General features: G+C 38.6%; 2 protein-coding genes across 3 annotated transcripts in view; one reads left to right on the top strand and one right to left on the bottom strand.

The window, feature by feature from the left end:
• Positions 1–3,751, bottom strand: part of MAPK14 (mitogen-activated protein kinase 14) — a 36,214-nt gene extending 32,463 nt beyond the window's left edge. Inside the window, exon 1 of one of the 2 annotated variants that reach the window (XM_015821949.1) lies at positions 3,555–3,751. In XM_015821949.1, the coding sequence (XP_015677435.1) occupies positions 3,555–3,670 (116 nt within the window). In that variant the 5' untranslated portion in view covers positions 3,671–3,751. The remainder of the gene's footprint in view (positions 1–3,554) is intronic. The other variant, XM_015821950.2, reaches the window with a different exon arrangement.
• Positions 3,752–5,588: 1,837 nt separating this feature from the next.
• The window catches only part of SRPK1 (SRSF protein kinase 1), a 32,431-nt gene continuing 16,553 nt past the window's right edge, over positions 5,589–21,466 (top strand). The window contains exons 1-3 of the mRNA XM_015821946.2: positions 5,589–5,910; positions 6,386–6,446; positions 19,638–19,756. Of these exons, the coding sequence (XP_015677432.2) occupies positions 5,601–5,910; positions 6,386–6,446; positions 19,638–19,756 (490 nt within the window). The 5' untranslated portion in view covers positions 5,589–5,600. The remainder of the gene's footprint in view (positions 5,911–6,385; positions 6,447–19,637; positions 19,757–21,466) is intronic.

Here is a 21,466-nt window from a genome sequence, read left to right as displayed (position 1 = left end):
GTTAGGTTATCCTGGAAAAACTATAATATGGTTCTCAAGATGGAACAAAATATAGGTAGTTCTCAATTTACAATCATTTGTTTAGTAACTGAAGTCACAACAACATTAAAAAAGTGACAAGTTTCTCACACTTACAACTAGCTCTTGGCAATCAGCATGTATCTATCATAGTTGCAGCATCCTGGGGTCATGGGTTCATCATTTGTGACCTTCCCAGATGGTTCTCACAAGCAAAGTCAATGGGGGAAGCCAGATTTGCTTAATGACCATACGATTCATTTAACAACCATGGCAAAAAAAAAATTGCCCTTGACTCACTTAAAGCTGCCTTGCTTAACAAAAGAAATTCTGGTCTCAGTTGTGATCATAAGTCAACGACTACCTTAAATGTATAGTAAAAGAACAGTGAGAATCTTTAGATTGAGTATCCAGACATAGTCAGTTATTTCCCTACCTTAAGCTGCTTGGAGGAAAGAGGGAGAATATAGTTATTTAAAACTATGGAACCTGCCACAGTATGACAGAACTACACTGGTTTGCCAAGAAACTCACACTATATCCTATTCACATTTACCTGAAACTGACTCCCACTGAATGTCTTATTTTTGAATAGACAGGGGTAGGAAGTAAAATCTAAGTCTTAATTAAATCTTCGAGGCCACAAGGGCATAAAATATAATGCTAAATTAGGAAATTTAATAATCATCTATATGAATTTAAAATATACTGTTTTTCTCATGTGATGAATTTTTGGTATGTCTCAAATTCTCAAAATTAGAAGTGTAACATAAATAGATCTATTTTCTAGAGATATAAATATTATAAAGAAAACTTGAGTGCTAAATTTTTAAAAACTGAACTACATTTTTACAGAAATAAAAGTATGCTAATTCTCTGTACATCTTTTCATTACTATAATCTACGTAGGGCTTTTAGATTGGCTCAAATAAATCATTAAAAACTCATATAAACAAACTCTTAAAAATATACTAAATAGGTTTTGTTGCCCAAAAAGTATGTCCAAACTGAATTTGAAATGGCTATATAAAATCTGTATCAAGAAACTAATAATTTTTATAGGTACCTTTATTTGAGATATTTGAAATAGATTGAACAAAAATATTCATAGACCCAAGTAAAGTCAGTAGGCATGTACATTTACTTAAAAAAAACTTAATGAAATGTATTTTAATATTATTCCAATTTACTTTCTGTAGAATAAAGGTAGTCCTCGATTTATAACAGTTTGTTCAGGGACCGTTCAATCTTACAACAGCAGTGAAAAAAGTGACATGACTTTTTTCACTTAAGACCGTTGCAGCATCCCCACAGCCATGTGATCAAAAGTCAGCCTTGTCAACTGATTCATATTTATGATGATTGCAGTGTCCAGGCATGTGATCATCTTTTGTGACCTTCTGACAAAGTCAATGGGGAAACCAGATTCATTTAACAATTGTATTACTATAGTGAGACACTTAACAACTGTGGCAAGATAGGTCGTAAAAATGGGGCAAAATTCACTTAACTGTCTTGCTTAGCAACAGAAATTTTAGGCTCAATTGTGCTCGTAAATCGAGGACTAACCTGTATATGATGCATTTTGAATAATGGCATACTATTTCAATGTTTGATTTCTGGCATAATGTTATCTGGGAGGTTCAGTGCTCAATTCATTTTCCCAAAGTAACTACGCCATTTAGAGAAGCCATAAGAGACTAATACAGTATGAACTAAAATCACTGATATGTCTATTGACTAATCCTACTGCATTTGTTAAGCAATGTATTTGTCAAAAGTACTTTACTTCCTTCTGATTTTTTTTAATCTTAGGGATAGGAAAATTTACCAGCATAACTGACTTTTAATGTTTTTGTAGATTCTAATGAAGAATTTTCAGGCATACTATACAAAGCAATACCAGCCCCTAGCAGCATTTGTTATTTACTTAAGCTCCATAATGGAAAATAAAAAATACTGTATCATTTGGAATCTATCCTCCTACTCGTTAAAAAGAAAAAGGAGTGGCAGAATGAATCTATAGAATCGGTAAGCTATTGCAATAAAATGTTTTGACTAGAGGCAGTAATCATAACCATTTTTAAGATGCCTATAATATTAGCAAACATCTATGTATTTCACTAAAGCAAAAAGGTAGACTACCTCTGCTTTATTCACTAACTTAACATAACATAGCTATTATTTGTAGTGATTTGTCACTGAAGCTGGTTTTCTTGAACCTTCTTTCTCCATGCACAACTAATGTATATTTGTGTTATACTGATGCACATCAGAAAATACAGTGTAAGTTGTCATTAGGAGATACACTACAATTTCACCTCCTAATTTACCTTACTCCTTTTCAACTATTTTTACAATGTCTTTATGCTCAGCCTGTACAACTCACAACTTCATTTACAAAAGTGAAAGCCTGAAGTATGCTATTTTTATTTAAGATAGTCCTATTCATACACTAGAAAATCCAGTTTGGTTATGCTGAACTTCAAATCCATGAAGCCTTAGGTCAGTCCTGGTCAGCCTAACAGACCCAACAATCTTTGTAAGAAGAAAGATAATGGGAGAACAGAAAGGGTTTTTATGCTGTCCTGAGCTTCTTTCAGGAAAGATGAGATGAAAGCAATAGATTTGGCTGGCTATTGGCTGGCTAAACCTCTCTCCTCATGCAGGGCTGAAGTCACTGCTTTACTGATATAGGGCCCAACAGAAAGCAGCATCAGACTAACAAGAAACAATCCTGAAGTTTACCAAGGCACTCATGCTTTTTCCTCAAAGGCAGCTCTCTCTAAGTCTAAGACAACCTACCCAGCAATTCCAAACTGAAACTGGGACAACAATAATTAAGCAATTCCTCTCTCCCATAGCCTATCATTTAGGCACCAGAAAAGCAAGATATTTTATGCATATTTGTTAAATTTTTATCTGGCCTTTCCTCCAGCTCAAGGAAGAGTACAAAGCACTCACTTTGTCCCCTCCCCCCCTTAACCTCGGGAGGTAAACGGGGGGGGGGGGGGGGAAGAGCAACTGGGGGAAGGAAAGTCCAAAACTGGCCAACGAGCTTCCATGGGTGGGTTCGGTTTGCGCTTGGTTTCCCTGGTCCAGGTCCAACAGGGTAACCACCTATACCAGATGATTGCTCAGAACAAAATAAGAAGAAAGTGGCCACAAGGGAAAATGAGACTGACGGGACGACGTGAATGTGATAACGCACAAGACAGCATAAAGCTACAAGCCCGGAGTTCAGAGAGCGTAACAGAACAGCCCAAACCAGTTCCTTCTGATACCGCGACTTGAACAAGCTTTCTTTTTGGGGTGCGGGGAGTGTTGAAGCATGCAAGGCCAATCCCGAGAGGCTTTTTTTTTTTTTTTTTTTTGCAAACTGCAAGGAATAGGACTCTCCCATGGGGCTGACAGGCCTCGGCGAAAAGGCGGACAACTGCAATGCCAAGCGGCGCTGAAAAGATGCGCCTTCGCCCTTTGCGTGCAGCGCAGACGGCGACGTTTCTTCCTTTTCCCCAGGAAAGATTGCAACTCACCAGACGGAGCCGTAAGCTCCGGAACCCACCGGCGAGAGGTTCTGGTAACGCTCGGGCACCTCCCAGATCGTCTTGTTCAGCTCTTGCCGGTAGAACTTGGGCCGCTCCTGGGTCATCTCGACCCCCACGTCCGCCCCACCCAGCGGGGCCGGGAGGGAGGAGACCCTCGAACAGGGATCGCGGCTCCTCCCCCTGCAGCGAAAGGGAGTTTCCCGCGCGGGAGGAGGAGGAGGAGGAGGTGGGAAAGCCGCCCGCGCCTAGCTGCAACTTCGGCCGCTGGTCGCAACTCGCCTCGAGCGCCCTGCACCGCTGCTGCAGCAGCCCCTCCTTTGGAGGAAAGGAGAAAGACCGCTGGAGGAACAGTGGCCGGCGGGGACCCGCAAGTGCTCACTTCTCCAGCCTGAAGGGAAAGGCCACCGAAGGAGCACGCAAGGTCTCTAAGGAGACCGGAGCTGGTTTAAGAGCCGAGCGGGGGACCCAAGCAATGACGGAGACACGCCAGTCTGACTTCTCCGAACCTCTTCCTAGATCCTCTCGACCAATCGATCGCGGAGGTATCGCGAGATCTGCGACTCGGAATTGCGAGTGACAATGCCCCAATATGGAACCTAATTCTTGCGGCCTGTATGAGCGCAGCCCACTAGGATGGTCTCGCGAGATCTATAAGGATAGAGAGAGAAACGGAGGAAGGCGGAGTTTGAGGTAATTGTAGGAGTTGCCTTCCTGGGGTAGTTTGACAGCCCGAGCCCGCTTTTATCTTCTTGCTTTCCTCCCTGTTGCTATGGGAAAGACTGCGGCTCGGAGCTTTAGGCCAGGGGTAGTCAACCTTGGCTCTTTTATGACTCGTGGACTTCAACTCCCAGAATTCCTGAGCCAGCTGTGCTGGCTCAGGAATTCTGGGAGTTGAAGTCCACGAGTCATAAAAGAGCCAAGGTTGACTACCCCTGCTTTAGGCGAAGAAGTGCCGTAATCTTCATTGCGACATTTCTAAGGCAACCTCTTTGATTTATCGATTAACGTGAATTCCTGTAATGAAAAGTGCTTTTTTTCCACCTCGTTTTCGCTTAACCAGCCTCCTTCTCCTTCTTGTGCCATATCCGTTATCGGACGTTGGCGATCCTGTTTTTATCAGCAGCCGCACGAAAAAGTGCTGCTGAGTTTTGTCCAAACCCTAAGTTACTGAAACTGCTGGACTTCCGCTTATTTTAAACCCAATTTGCTTTACTCCGCAACAGTGTTGTCCAGCCTTGCTCAAGAAATCAAAAGCGCGCACTCTGCTTCGTTTCCTTGTACGGACCCAACGTTGATGCCATATTCACTCGTATGCAGAATCAAGCTGGCGTTTTACTCATTTGCCCATCTCTTACTCTTGGCAAAGAAGCAAACTACTACCATGCAATACTCGTTTCCGTCTTTTTTTGTTTCAGGAACAGGATCTGTAAGGGGAATCACGCTTTATAAATGACATTACCTTCAACTTATTTGTTAAACGTATATAGCCACCCATCTCCCCAAAGTGATTCTGGGCGACCTACAACAATAAAAAAAAAATAACCAAAAATTCATTTAAAATACAGAGGACGTATCAAGATATTAAATGCCGCTCTGCGGGAAAAAAATATTCCTTCAAGAATGCGGAAGTAACATAACCCTAAATCTCACTTTAAAAGTCGAGCCCCAAACACATCAGGAACGCCTCTAACAGCCGCCTCAAAACGGCTCACGCAATTCTGCAGCAGTTTCAGACGCTGCGACCTGCCCCGCCATCTACTGATGGACGAGGACCCATCAGAAACCATCGCTCGAATGGGACGCCCGAAAGGCGTTCTGTCCATTGAATCTCATGTCGGCTGTGCGTGACTTGAAACTTCGCCCGCAAGCAGAATTGACGGCGAATACGTCACAATTCTGTCTAGCGACAGCACCTCACTACCGCACGCCAGGCGGAGTTTTTACCATTGTCCCGCTCTCTGACCCCGCCAAATCCGGCGAAAACCGAAAGGGAGAACAGTGGGCTGCGGCGGGGGAAGCGCGGGCGCTCCGCACATGGGACAGGGGGAGGCGGGCGAGCAGCCTAACGCGCGGCTTCATCCTCCCATGCAGAGGAGGGGACGGTGCCGTATGCGCTTGGAAGAACCGGGGGGCGTGGCTTTCCTTAGTAGTCCCAGCTCGGAAGGAAGTGACAGCAGCGGCGCCGAAGAAATTTGGTGGCGCGCACAACGGCGCGCGAAGATACCGGCCGTACGCACGCGCCGGCCGGCCCGCCCACGCCCGGCGCAGGCGCAAGGAACATCTTTAGAGCGCACGCGCGGGAGCTCAGCGGGGCTGCCGTCGCTGGCCGCCATGGAACGGAAAGGTGAGCGCGTTGGGCTTTTTTTGCTCCGGGTTTGGTTTTTTTCCCCCTTCCTTAATTCACGTCAGGAAGAGGTTGCTCTTCTTGGGCCTCCTTTAATTTGAATTCATCCCGCTGCTCTAATCTAAACGATCTGGTTTTGGGTTCTTTTTAGTATACTTAATAACAGATGCCTGTTGCATTTTTAAGGTACGTTGACAGTGATGTACTTCTTAAGCGTCTGCTTAATGCTCCCCTTTGTGTGGACGAGGTAGAGAGTATGATACTTTGTCTCCACTTAGGTTACGTTCTTAAGGAAGAAAAAAAATCTGACGGGGGCACATATCTGATTGAAATCGAACATAAATGGTGCCTCTAGTTAAGGATTTGTAAACTAAAGATGATGCTTAAAAATTAAACTTACCAGATTTGTAAATTCAGATTTTGAGTTGAACCAGATTTTGATTCAGCTTTCTTCTGCTTCCCCATCTCTTTTCAGTTCTAGCATTGCAAGCCCGAAAGAAACGGACCAAAGCCAAGAAAGAAAAGGCCCAGAGAAAGTAAGTGTTCCCCACCGTGTTTCAAATGAAGGTAATTCTTGAAAGTTGTATTTTCTGAACTGAAATAAAGAAAAAAAAAAGTCTAGTAAACATTCCTGTATAACCCAGTCTTACCACTGATCATACCTGCCTGTCCTTAGGGCAGCATGTGTATTAAAGTATGAGTTTAATCTCTGTTAATACCTGTTAAGGATATTTGAATACCGGTAGCATATAAAACATAGAGCTGGACTTACATTGTACCTTCTGGCCAGCCCTGGGTTTTCTGCTACTATACTTTAATTTTCATGGTTATTATTTGAGTCATAATAGCCATTTATGCACTTTATAGGGAAACCCTTTGAGGGATCTGAAATATTTAAAGTTCCTTCTGGATTTGCACCATTTTTCCCCTTCTTCTTGCTTATTGTCTAGCTAAAGTCTTTATTTTATGCAACTTAAGTAGTTCAGTTTAGTTCCAAAGCTTCATTTTATAGCCATGGGCAAAGCAGGAACTCCACATTTTTAGCAGTACTGGTTTATACCTTGCCTTTAGCTACCATCTTCTAAAAATTCCCATTGATTTTCATTAGACTTACTACTAAATAGCTATACAGAAAATTATTGCTTGTATGCTGAGGAGCTCTTTATTTACATTTAAATACATTCAATTATCTATGATTTACTACCCTGTGGAACATTTTTAAGGCTGTAGTGTACACACTGGCAAGAGTGTAAGCCCATTGCACACTAATTTATTTATTTATTGGATTTTTATTTTTAAGGAAGTTACCATTGTGTGACTCTTGATGACTGCAAAGAATAAAATTCCATGGTTCAAATAATATTGTAATAAATGCAACCATTATGATGTGTCATTAATTTGCTATCAGAATATATATAAATAATCCCTGAAGCTCTGTCCTAACTACTTAAAAAACCATCCGCAAGAGCTCCTTTTTAACTTGCTTCCAGAAGACCATTATGGTCAGTGCAAGTCTAACCTCTCAGGTCACATCATGGGTTCCATAACAGAGAACCCATGGGTTCTCTGGGTTATTCTCCTGGGTTATTCTGATTTCATGAAAATGGAAAATTTGGGGGGGGGGGGGTAGGCTGATACTGAATGTACAGCCCTGAATGTACTTCAGCCCCAAGCCATATAGAACTGCAGTCATGAGAAGCTTATGAACAGAGTAAACCTTTAATATACTGTGCTAATAAAGTGAAAATATGTCCATCAAAGTAGGATATCTATAAATTATATTTGCATAAAATTGGGATGAGTCATTAGGCATGTACAGTTATCGTGCATCAGACAGTGGGAAATGGTGACTAGATATGGACAGATTGTTGCATCTAAGTTCCATTAAGAGGTATATTCTAATGTTAATATAGAATATAAAATACCCTGGACTGTCTGTATATTTACTTTCTCAAATGAGCTCTGCAATGAAGCAGCAGCAGGTCTCTTTACTTCAGTTCACAAACAACAAAAGCAAAAATGCACTTTTTCAACTGTTGGTTTGAAGCTGTTTCCAATTGCATGTGTATGAAACATAATTCTGATATTTGGCACTCAGAAACTACAGAATCATAACAGTAAGAATTCTTATAACGCACAAATAGTATATAGTTTTGCATTTGACAACCTGCATGTAAAATAAGTGCAATATGTAATGATAATAGCATGATATTACAATCAATGAACTCTTCACAGAAAGAAATTCAATTGCAGCACTAAATGTGTCTGTTGGACATGTAGCAGTGTTACTTTTTATCTATATTTTTATGTTTTTTTCCCCTTCACTATCACACTACTGTACGCCTTTAGCTAATCCAGGCAGTGATTAGCAGAAATGAATTTGGCTGATGCTTTCTCCAAGTTTCTGTGATTTAGAGGAATTTAAACAGAAAAATGAATCATGCAACTTGGACATATTCAAAAGTTCTGGGACAAAACTATAGTACTTTGTTTTGTTTTGTGGTTGGAATTTTAAAATAGTTTTTTTGGTTTACGACATTTAATTCACCTTTAGGATGCACCTGGTAATTTATGGAAATAGAAATTACAATCAGTCTTTGACTGAGCATTAGTAAAATGTTGCTTGGTTTTGTGGGAAAAACTATAAATCATTAATAGGCATCAACAAAGTAGCTTCTGGTTATTTTTATTTGTTTATTCAGAAGAGCCTATCAAAAGGAATAAATACATCTGGCCTTTAGTTAAGCAACTTGGATCTGATTATTACTTGGATGGGAGACTACCGAGGAATACCAGAGGATGTAGGCTATGCTAGGGGGAAAAAAAAAGGAAACAGAAGACAGTGACAAAACTGCTTGTATGTTTTAAAAACATGAGGTTGTCAACCTCCATGAGGTTGTCAGAAATTACTCATCGAAAATTTCCTTTTTTAAAAATCTCTTAATATATTGAATATATTTTACCCTAATTTATGCCTGGTTTTTTATTCATTTTGTGGCTTTTTTAATTTTCAGTTTTTAAAATGTGTTAATTCTTTAAAAGGATTGTTCTGTAACGTTCACGGATACGCTTCTTTGAAGCAGAAATAAGTCTACACTATGAGAAAACTCATTTTAAGCAATAATTGTGAAATTACTTTGTGCAGTGTTTTATTATGTAAAAAAATAGCCAAGATCTCTGAAATACACTTGAAATGTAGTGATCAATCTGATAGAAATATTTAAAATATTTTTATATTTTCAAATAGCTAATAAACCACAGAATTGCTCTGCCTGCCCACACATATTTTTGCTATTTATCTGTCTTCTAAAAGGAAAAAGAACTAACTTTGGAAAATTTCCTTCTGTGGAGTTATGCCTTGCTCATATTTGAGCAAATGGTCATCAGTAAATTGCAGTACTGTGTGTGATATTTGATAAGAACAGGTATCAGATTCTTGTGGAGAGTTTATTTTCTGGGAAGAAGTCACATATTTGATGCAAGTGGCAGGTATATGTGTTTATATGTATGGAATCCTTTATTATAAATTGCCCTCTAATCTAATTATGAATATTAAATAACAAAATATGCTTTTTTCTGCCCAAGCAAGGTGACGTTTCCTAGTCATTACACCTAATTCTATGTTGTTTTTATTGGATCAAGTGAGCAGCATCTTTTTCCTAATTTGTTGACTCTGCTTTTATTAATGTCTTCTTCCCCCATATTAACTCCCCTGCAAATAATAATAATTTTGAGTTTCTTGAATCATGTTTGTCAAAAACTCCCTCTGCATGTCAAAGTATTGAGAAGGCTTTGGTTCTTCACTAGAGTAGGAAAAGAATGCCTAACCAGTGTTATCATCCACTTCTAACCTCTACCGTGACATGAATAGAGTTTGGGAAGGCATTGAGAAAATAGAGTGTAAGTCTGACCCCAAAATTCATATGCCTGTTTATTTGGAGAAAGGAATATATTGAGAATTGCCCTATACCTTATAGTTTCCCTATTGTTTCACTGATGCTTGTATCCAGTTTTCTATGAAAATTACTTCAAATATGTTGGAAGTCAGATGCTATTAGTACATTGCAAGAAATTTCAGGAAAACCTCATTTTGATATGCATAAAATTGTGTAAACAATATAAAGAACATATTTCTATTTGCATTAAGTATAAATGTTGCTTATCATTGAATTAATGCAGCTGTGTTTTTACTATGTCTAGCATATCTATTTGTATTGGCCTAAAAATAAAAGCTTAAGATTAGGCTGTTTTTCATTCTGTTTGAAAAACATGCAGTCTTTCCATGGAATCAAAATAATAGTAATGAAATGTTTTAATGTCTGTTAGTTTATTATTTAATGCAAAGAAGCTACAAGCTAATTTTCTTTTTTATTGTCACCTTTTTCTTGAGAGATTACAACAATTATGTTACTTATTATCTTATTGTCATAAGTTATTACAAAAAGATGAATATACATTGCCTTACATCTCTGTATATTACTGTACATTTTTATTGGCATTAGTTCTATCAAAAATGCTTACTGAGAAGTACTACACAAACTAAACCACGTGTCTCCTAGTACAAGCAGAGTGTAGCTTGAAAAATAGATCAGGAAACCCCATGGTTCTTCAATAATCAAATTTTTAATATAGGTGGCCCTTGCTTAACAATGGTAATTGAGATCAGAATATCCATTACTAAACAAAGTAGTTGTAAAACCCAGGATCACCTCACATGATCACAACTTCTAACTTTCCCATTGACTTTGCAGCAAGGAAGGTTGTGAATAACAATCAAAAATCTGGCTGATTGCTGAGTGCAGATCATATGACTGCAGGGGCCCTGTGATGGCCACTTTGATGACTGGTCGTACCGCTCATTCAATGGCTCTCTCAAATTCAAACAATTGCGGAGTGGTCATTAAACAAGGATCACCTGTAATAACTTGATGTAACTGACCATCGTGGGGAATTATTGAATAAGTTTGAATTTGCATTATTTGTATAATCACATAACTCATAAATGATACATTTGTAATAAGAACTTCAACTAAAATGAAAAATTAGGCCATTGTATTTTAAAGTCTGTGAAAATGAGGTCTTTTAAAATGAGGACTTACTGTTACTATTTTTTATACATAATTCAAGGCAGGGAATATATATAGTACTCCTCCTTCCTTCCATTTTCCCCACAATAACAACCCTGTGAGGTGGGTTGGGCTGAAAGAGTATTGGCCCAAGGTCACCCAGTCAGTTTTCATGTCTAAGGTGAGACTAGAACTCACACTGTCCTGGTTTCTAACCTAGCACCTTAACCACTATAACAAACTGGAACCAAAACTGATTCCAGTTTAATTATGTATTTAAAATAAAGGTAGGCTGTAGTTATAGTATGTCATCAATTATGTGGAATTAAAAGAAATGTCTATTTCAGGTGGCATGATGTAATATGATTTACAATTAGGTATATTAAATATCTGCTTTAGATAATAAACTGGGGAAAATGTAATCCTACCATCAGCTCATGATAGTAAATAAGTCCTATATATTTGACCTTAATTTATAGGCACAGTTTGTTAGATTGCTTTATTTCTAGACAAAAGATTATTTTTAGTAAGTCTTTTCTGTAGTGCTGTGTTAACAAAGAGCGATCAGCAATATGTAAGAAGATTCACCCATGGTTCTTTTATAAAAAGGGGCAATGTTATCTGCAAGGAGATGTAATTTAATACTAATTTATTAAAAGGTATATGCTGCTAAACTCCTAACAAATTGGTAGATTTGCTAAATACAAGATACAATTCAAAGGAACAGAGAAAACAAATCTGGATGGGAACAAGGAGAAGGAAGAAAAGGGGTGTCAGTCATGCTCACAAAAGGCCTGGGTGAAGAAATACCAGTAGGGGAGGGACCATTTGATTATTGGGGAAAATCTCACATCAGAGGGCACACACTACTACAGAGAACGTGCACTTGTTAGGTCCTGATAGATGACATTATTTAATTGGTGAAACCACAATTGGAACTGTAAAAATTGTCATTAAACAATGTGGTTATTAAGTGAGGCATCATGTGACCCCACTCAACATTTTTGGCCTGGTCATTAAGCAAATCACTATAGTTCCTATGTGAAACATCAGGCCACTGTGGCTTGTAACTTTGCTTGTCGGAAACTGGCTGAGAAGGTCACAAATGGCGATCATGGGACCCTGAGATGCTGCAACTATTGTAAATGCAAGCCAGTTGCAACTGGCGATAAATCATTTTTCAGCCCCATCATAACTTTGAAAGATTGCTAAATGAATGATTGTAAGTTGAAGACTAGGAAGGTAGAAAGATTGACAAAGTATTTGTGGTCTGTATTCAAATCTAGATATTATATACTTTGGCAAATAGATTGATGGTATGGTAACCATTCTCAGCTTTTAACTCTTGTGTAGTTTGAGCAGATTCCAGTTGCATTCTATAGTATAGTGCAGTGATGGCGAACCTTTTAGAGACCGAGTGCCCAAACCGCAGCCCCAAATCCACTTATTTATCACAAAGTGCCAGGGCTGCATCAGTATTGTGGTGTCCTCCGGGGGGGGCAGGGAGGTGCCTCTGAGTGCCTCTGGCACACAAAAACAGGGTGCAAAAATGGGCCACTGCGCTGCAAGGCACAAAAATGGCCGCTGCCGTGCTGCGGGGTGCTGCACTATGCAAGAATGGGGCAGGGCTCGTGAGTATCATGCAGGCACTAGCTCCGCCCCATTTGCAGCGCGTGTGTGCTCGCGGCCCCGTGCGCATGCACGCATGTAAAATGTTTCCCCCTCCCTTTTCTTCCAGTCCACCAATCGACAATGGTTGGTGACTTCTGCTCTACCACCTCTACTCGAGCTTGCTAGTCGGCCGCTTCGCCTCCTTTGTGCTGAGTGGGGCTCCTGCTCCGGACGGCGGTGGCAGCCTGATAGACCTGCGGCTGGTGGTGGTGGTGCGTATGCCAACAGAGAGGCTGTGCTGCCTCTGGCTCGCATGTCATAGGTTCGCCACCCCTGGTATACTGTGTGTGTTCAGCAGTATTTGTTGATATACTTTGGTTTGGTCCTTATTAAGTATTTATATACCTAAATTCATGTTTACTAGAATACTGCAGGAATTAGTGGTAAATACCTGTAGATAGTTCAGTTTCTGGCAGTTATGAATAACAAAGTTGGACAGGACCTTTGAGGTCCTCCAGTCCAACCCCTGCTTGAGTAGGAGACCCTATACCATTCCAGATAAATGATTGTCCAATCTCTTTTTTAAAGCCTCCAATGATTGAGCATTTACAACTTCTGGAGGCAAGCTGTGCCATTGCTTAATTGTTCTCACAATTAATCTTAATCTTTAAATAATTAAACTATTGATTAGTATTTAATATTAAAAGTTAATATGGTTTAGTTACGAGACAATAAAATGTTTTATTCAGGTGCCTTGCAAATTAGACTAATTCTTCGCAAGCAGATCTGTTTTGGGACTTGCATGAGATTTGAGATGTCACTGAAAGAAATGTGTAATAAACATGAGTTTATGTGGTCAGGACTGATTTTCACTTGAGCTTATTAATTTCTCAATATAAATTTCCAATATAAATTTCCACATAATTATATTTAGTTTACATAAGTTGAGTGACATTCCCCCAAATTTCTTTTATTCTAGGCAGAGCTAGAATAGTTGCAAGAAATAACAACGCATTTACTAGGCTTTTTAAAATGTCTCTCCTTCCCTGATATTTTAATCAGAACTCCCTTGTAATCAGAATTATCTACTGTGGATTTATAAAAAGTTTTGAAGGAAGTAAATTATTCAGCAGAAAACTATTTTTTTTAATAAAAGCTAGACAACAAAATAGTTATCTGTGAAAAACTTGGAAAATGGAAAGCATTAGAGGAATAGAATAAATATTCTGCCATTCCAAAGTGTAGCTAAATTTTGCAGGAAGCAAATCTGAAATCAGTCCTTCCCAGTGATGTTGCAAGCCATTTACCTGCAATGCAGTGCTGTACATCTGCAGCTAGGTGGTGAAGGCATAGTCTGCTTTTTCTTCCTTCTTCACAAAGCTTTGCTGTATTCAGGGACGGCCAGCACCCTATTTACAATTTATACATCCTATTACCAGGACTAGTGTGCCATTTGGGTTTTATGGCTCTTTTGAAAATTGTTGATCCATCTTCAGAGGTTCCTTCATCAATGGGTGTGCGTGCTTCATGCAGGTAAGCTCCCCCCCCCCATCTCCATTTTCTTACTCGTGGGAGAATGTGATTTCAAGAATCAGAATCAGTATAGTACTTGAAATGAAATCTATGGAAACATTGTAATATCTCTGTCTCCACTTGTAAATCAGCGTTTAATTAGATGGGATTAAAGTAACAGTTGCAAAATTATCTGCAGATTATTCTGTCTTTGATTTATAGTCTGTTTAAAATAAATCTTTTAACAGTATTATTTGATTTTTGAGGACTTCACAGAGTGTGTGCAGATTTATATTCCTGGCCTATAGCAATAATAAATTTGGATGCATTTAAAAAGGTTGTGGCAGGAAGAGTTACAAAGATTGTTAAGAATTAACTGTAAAAGTATACATTCTTTGTGAATAATAAATAGGATAGGTCCCTGAATTTGTTCAGACTTATGTTACATTCTCTGACAATAATTATAATTTTAAAAGTGTGATGTTTTAACATGTTTAAAGGCAAAGATGATATGATGCCTTAGTTTCCTTTAGATGAAGAACAAAAGCAGCCAAATGGTTTATGGAGACTTTCTAGTAACTTCCTTGCTACAGGAAAGTTGTGCATGTTGAAGAAACGAATGATTGCCGAATATCCGACAACATCTGACTAAAACATTATTACTGAGGTTGAGCAAAAAGCCACAACAGCTAAATAAGCATTAATTGATTGAAGTATTGTACAATTTGCCTTAATGATTCAATTTTATAATATTTATGGCATAATTAATAAAAAAAGCTTTGCAAATGGGTATAGCTTTTAGATGATATAAATCTTATTTACTTGTTTGATCTCTGGGTTCAAGAATTACTGATTATCCTTTTCTATGTTGCTCAGCTGTCAAATTTCCTATTAAACTACATAGTTTATTATTTGATTTTCTGTTTATGTGGGTTCTGTTTCTGTTACTTCTACTATGTAGATTTATTATTTTTTTCCTTATCTAGGAGATTTGAGCAAATCTACAACCAGATTTACTGGAGAGGAATGTTCAGAAAGAGAAAGCTTATTCATTGTTCTAATAGTGCATCTGGATATTACTTGTAGGAAAGGAATATTTATTTATTTTTTTAATCAAATCACAAATGCATATAGAATGGGATTTTTAGAATTTTTTTTTACAAAAATAGATATAAATTATCAGATAATTCTAAATATTTCATTATTTGAAGCTTTTATATTTGTAGATATAAACTATTTTTCTTTGCAAGAAATGTGTGTATTTTATTAATCTTTATTATCATTTGGTCACATTAAATGCTGCTATTGGGAGGGCTTTCAGAAAAGTAGTTCCATATCTGAAATTCCATTCAGTTTCTCCAAGGCTGTGATTCATAAAGGTATCTGCAGTAGGGCTATAAGAAGCTTCATTTCTTTTCAATGAAGATTTGAATGAAGCATCCCAGTGAAGTTTTGAACAAAGCAACAATGGTTCCCTCACAGAGAGGTTATTCAACAGGCAGGACTATAGTCTGTTAGGCAAGCTCACATGAGATCTTGATAAGTAATTCTGTAAGGTTAAATCATATTCCTAAGAATTTTAATGGCAGCTTTAAGAGTAAGCCTTATATAGAGAAACAGTATTTAACTCGTGAAATCATTTTTTGTTCTGTTCTTATGTAATGAACTATCTGGTCCCCTCTTTGTATGGGAGGCTTGGTTTTCATCTGTTTTGGCAATGTCAGTTTTGCTATTGTGCTGTTTTTCATTGTCTATATAAGAGGTAACTCTTATACTTCACTTCTAAGATAAAACTGTTAACTTCAGAGCACCTTCCATCTTTTAGAGGTTGTACTCTGGAAAAAGGTTGAGAGAATCCTTTTCCTACAGCACCACCTAAGGGGTCTCCTCAGATAGGCAGTTGCACAGTGAGTTCTGGGGAATTCAAAGATTATACACTGAGCAACTGAATCAATCACTACAGCATGTGCTGAGTCCCCTTTAGCCAGAATCTCCTTGAGTTGCTTGCTAGAGCTATTTGGCCATGTTGAGTTGGCCAATGGCACCATAAAAGCTTTTCTCCTAATAAACTATCAAGAGAGTCTAATGATGTACATCCTTTTATTTATGTAATTATTTATTAATCAAATGTATATAGCTGCCCATCTTATGAGACGTCTTGCCTTTTGCATCACTTGCCTCCTATCACTGCCAGTGAATGAGAGAGGAAATAATATAGATGAGTTTATTGTATGTTCCTGGGCTTTCCCAACTGTTTGATAGCTGATATGTTTATGTGTCCAGCAGCATACATTCTTTTGCATTGTTGGCATTTTTCTGATCTTTGTCAGCAGATGAAAATGCTTCAGAGTTGTGTTCCTGGATTCTCCCGACTACTCATCAGTTGCAAGCTCAATGGTATTAAAGGATGCATCCCTTCATTCCTCTGGCCTTTTCCATTGGAAGCTGACCAATAATGAAATGGGGCCAAAATCCTTTGGGGAGTCCTTGAGAAAGGCCTTATGAGAAGAGCCTTTTTTATGCCCATCCAAAAAGCCCTTCAGACAATGCATTTGAGAAGATAATTCTGCCACACTGGCCAAAATATTCAGTGTGCATCACTGAAGACATGTGCTGGAGATCTTCTAGGTAGGGTAATGTTAGGAAGACCACAGGCAATCCCAAAGTTGTTTGGTTTGAAAACTTCTCACCCAGCCCTGGAGAAAAAGGCTTACAGGAGACTTCTCCTTCAGCATAAGCCTGTAATGATATCAGGTCACACAAATTGCTTTGTCAAGGCAAATAGGCTGTTTGCTTTGGAAGAGCAAATTGGGTTGCCTGTGCAACCAGAATTACTTCAGATCAGTGTTTGAATTTGCAGGCCTAATCTACAGTAAGGTAACTGAAACAAACCAAAGCCACTACAGGTAGTCCTTGTTTAGTGACTGTTTGAAGTTACAGTGGTACTGAAAAAAGTGACTTATGATCAGTTTTCACAGTTATGACCTTTACAGCATCGCCGTGTCATGAGATCAAAATCCAGGCACTTGGCAACTGGCATGTATTTATGACTGTTGCACTAGGGTCATGTGATTACCATCTGTAACCTCAGCTGGCTTCTCACAGGCAAAGTCAATGGAGAAAGCCAGATTCAATAACCACATGATTCACTTTAACAACTGCAGTGATTTGCTTAACAACTGTGGCAGAAAGGTCATTAAATTGGGCCCAGTTCACTTAACAGCTGTCTTGCTTAGCAATGGAAATGTTGGGCTCCATTGTGGTCATAAGTCCAGAACTACCAGTATAAGGAGATTCTATAGAAAATAATTCAGAGTCCCAGCATTTTTTTATTTGTATTTATTCCAGCAGCAAATGGCTTTCTCTGCAAGCACTTGGAACCAGCATTCCTAGTCTAGGAATTATTATTCGAAGTAATTCTGAAAAGCATGAAAGAATTAATGATATAATTCATAGATATTGCAACTTTAGAGAATTGCATGAAAAAGATGTACAGCAGGGGTCCCCAACCCCCTGTCCGTGGACCTTCACTGGGCCGTGGCATGCGAGAAATCAGCCCACGCAAACAAGTGAAGCCCCATCTGTAGGATGCAGGCAGCACGTGAAACCACGCCCCCTCTGCTCCACAGAAAAACCTTTTCCCACAGAACCGGCCCCTGGTGCCCAAATGGTTGGGGCCTCTGATGTACAGGACGGATGGCAAAATCACATTCTCAAATCCTACTTCACTGTCTGATTTCTATAGTTGACACTCCCTCTTGAATGCTATTTTTCTTCTGAATTGGCATTTACAAGCATAGAAATTTGCTCCCCAAAATAGAATTTCCCTCAGTGACCTCTAGTATAAAACCTTGTAAGATAAGAACTATATAAAGTACAGTTGTATTTGTTGATAATGTAGCATTTATGTAATTTGCAGCTCTTTAAATATCACTAATTCAAATATTGATGCTGAGATTGATATTGAGAGCCAGTTTGGTATGGAGTTAAGATGTTTCCCAGGAGACTGTGAGTTCGAAGTCTCCCTTAGGCATGAAAGCTGGCTGGGTGACTCTCTTAGCTCAACGTATCTTATTAGTTGTTACCATGGGGGAAAATAGGAGCTGGAAATATTAGGTATGTTCACCGTTTTAAGTTTAACAAAAAGCCAAAATACATTAAAAAGTCAGAATAAATAAAATAATAATTCAGTGGTTATAGATTTAAGCCATGACAGCAATTTATATTTAGTCCTCACTATATCTTCAGCAAGCTTCAGCCAGTTTCTTAACATGTATTTGTTAACTGTTGTATTCACCAGTTTGCTTTCCTTGTTTCCATTCTTTAAAAATCTTAGATTATTTAATAGAATATCTGAAACAACTCTAAATTCTATTTTGTGGGCTATGAGTATATAAAATGAAATTAAGAAATAAGATCATTTTTGAAAATCAGTTGATTAAAAAGGAAAATGTGGCTAACTAGTTCGTAATGTAGATGATTTAGATGACAGACCAGGTATGCACTTTTTAATGTTGTCTTTAAATTATTTAAGAACAATATCCTTCATATATTCATTAGATATTGCCAGTTTTCCTTTCTGATGCATTCTCAAAGTGGTAGACATTGTAGAATTTTATATGTAATGGCTTCATGGTAATGTTGAGATCACGTGGGCTTCTGCACACTGTCTTTCTTCAGCTATGCCGATCTGTGGTAAAGTTCGGTTTTCATTCTGGTTGAAACCACCTATTCCTCGTAAAAACACCAGTGAGCACCTATGCTAATGGGCATGACCCTTGAAACAAAACTGGAAAATAGCTTAGAATAGAGTAGTTTATGAATCTCTGAGTCATTCCCCCCTCCCTCCCCCCCCCCACTCCAAGATCTTGACAGCTCTCATTCTGAAGATGTTCAGGAAGGCTCTAAAGACTTGGTTGTTCTCTCAGATCTTAAGGTGGGGATGCCAGTGACACTCCTTCGTTAGGAGTGATTGAGTTTTTGTTGTGGTTGTTTCATTGTTGATGTTTTTGTCTGGACTGTCTGTTGTGGTATTTCTCTTTTCTATTTATGTTATTGTGTCTGTATTTTGTTTTAAATTGTGAGCCGCCCAGGATCATTCTGGAGTTGGATGTGCCAAAATCAGATTTAAAAAAAATAAACTTCTCTATTTGCCTATCACTAGATAAGTGATAGGGGATTGTTATATCTGCCCTCTGCCTTCAATGAAAATCTTTTCTAGTTCTCAGAGAATCTCTAAAGTAAGCCCAATTTTAGGAAAACCAACTGGAAATGATAAGCAAAAAGGCTTGTTTTCAGAAGTGGGTGGGTCTGAAAAAGTTTGCATTCTCCGCAAAATTATTGCACAATGTTTTGTATCATAAATGTAGTTTACTATAGCTAACTTAAGTCAATAATAACATGAGATCTGACCTTTTTTTAAAAAAAATGAGGACTCTATTTATATATCTAGCCTTATCTTTAAACAACATTTTAGTCCTTACTTATTCTTTCTTCTCCTTATAAACTTACAACTTAAACATTTATGCTGTATCTTAGGCCCGAAACTCAACATCGTGGCCCTACTGCCCATGCAGAGAATGACCTTCCTGAACAAGAAGAAGAAATACTGGGGTCAGATGATGATGAGCAAGAAGATCCCAATGATTATTGCAAAGGTATGCAATTATAATTCTACATTTTCAGTATGTTCATTTTAGGCCAGTAACTCTAGGCTAATAATATGACTGGATGAAACTTTTGCATAAGTAAGCCACATTATGAATTTGCTTTTAAGGGAAAACAGGAATCCATTTATTGAGAGGAAACCATGGCTTAGAACAGTGATGGCAAACCTTTTAGAGACCGAGTGCCCAAACTACAACCCAAAACCCACTTATGCATCGTCGAGTGCTGTCTGGGTGTGGCCAGTTGGGTGGGCGTGGCTGTGGTGGTAACAGCAGACTGGGTGGGACTAAAAAGTTCAATCAATCAATTTCAACTTTACAAGATCTTTTTTTTCCCGCGAGAAGTTGAAATTGACTGATTGAACTTTTTTTTTTTTGCACATGGCGGCAGAGGCCTAAAGCGAAAAGGTTTTATAAAACCTAGCTGAAGGCCTAGGACTGGGGCAACAGCGTGCGTGCCCACAGAGAGGGCTCTGAGTGCCGCCTCTGGCACCCGTGCCATAGGTTCGCCACCACTGGCTTAGAAGATTTAAATCTGTTTATAGTTAAGAGCAGTTATCTCCTAAGCGTATGTCTTCTTTGTTAAACTAAACTTAACAATTTAACTTAATAACTTCAAGGTGAAGGAATATGCTTATTTCAGGTATATTTTATATACCTAATATAGGCATGAAAGTCAGCTGGATAATCTTGGCTAAATCACTCTCTCTTAGCCCAACTCACCTCACAGGGTTGTTGTTGTGGGGAAAATAAGAGCCGGAAGGAAATGTAGGTATGCTCACTGCCTTAAGTGATTTATAAAAATAAAGGCGGAATAGAAATAAATTAAATTTAAATAAATATTTAAATGGTTCACAAATTGCAGAAGTTGCTGCTATTGTCCTTTGATGGGCAACAAGGCTCGGACGTGGTGCTTCCCTCAGAAAAAGTCTTGTCTCCATATCAAGGTTCTACACTTAGGTTTGCTAGCCCAGAGAATCTGCCCAAGCATGTCTGTAAAAGATAAGAGCATTGGCTGTGGTTTGTCCCTTTCTCAGCTGTTCCTGGTGTTGCTCCTGGGAATCTGGAGTGAGGAAAAGTTATGACAAGGAGAAGACGTCATGAGGAGGGGATGCTCTCAGTTTCTCTTAAAAAGTAGCTGAATTAAAGGGCTGGGGAAGAGGAATACCTTGAATACCAAATTCAGTCTGTTTTCCATTGCTTTCTGAATAGGATTTTTTTTGTTTTTCTTTAGAAAATAATGTTAGCTATGTCCACATTCACATTTCTTAACATCTCCTAGCCTTCGCCATGCCTGTAAATCAGGAATGAAGATAGCCTTTATGTTTTCCAGGAAAATATGCTTTAATTACTAGCTTAGTAAAATGAGTTGAAATATTCCAGGACATGAACATGTACTTGCTGGTTTGAGACATTGTAGCCGCTTAGTAACACATGCATGCACAGAATTTATATCAGACTCATACATGTAAGGCCAAACCATTTTAAACTGCATTGCAGTTTTACTCTCTGCTTGATCAGGGTGACAACTAGTTTGTTTGGATACACTTTGATGCAAAGCTTGGAGTGCAGCCTGATTAGGTGCACAATACTTTGTGTATACAAAGCTGGATCGCAGCGAGAATTTATTCCAGGTATACCTGGTGAAAACAACAGGCCTAGGAAATTACACAATCAAGTTTCTCCAAGCAAAAAGGACTC

The sequence above is a fragment of the Protobothrops mucrosquamatus genome, unplaced genomic scaffold (genome assembly GCF_001527695.2).
Source record: "Protobothrops mucrosquamatus isolate PMUCROS unplaced genomic scaffold, P.Mucros_1.0 scaffold1432, whole genome shotgun sequence".
NCBI classification, from domain to species: Eukaryota; Metazoa; Chordata; class Lepidosauria; order Squamata; family Viperidae; genus Protobothrops; species Protobothrops mucrosquamatus.
The sequence above is the reverse complement of the archived record's forward strand: the minus strand, read 5'-3'. Positions and strand labels throughout refer to the sequence as shown.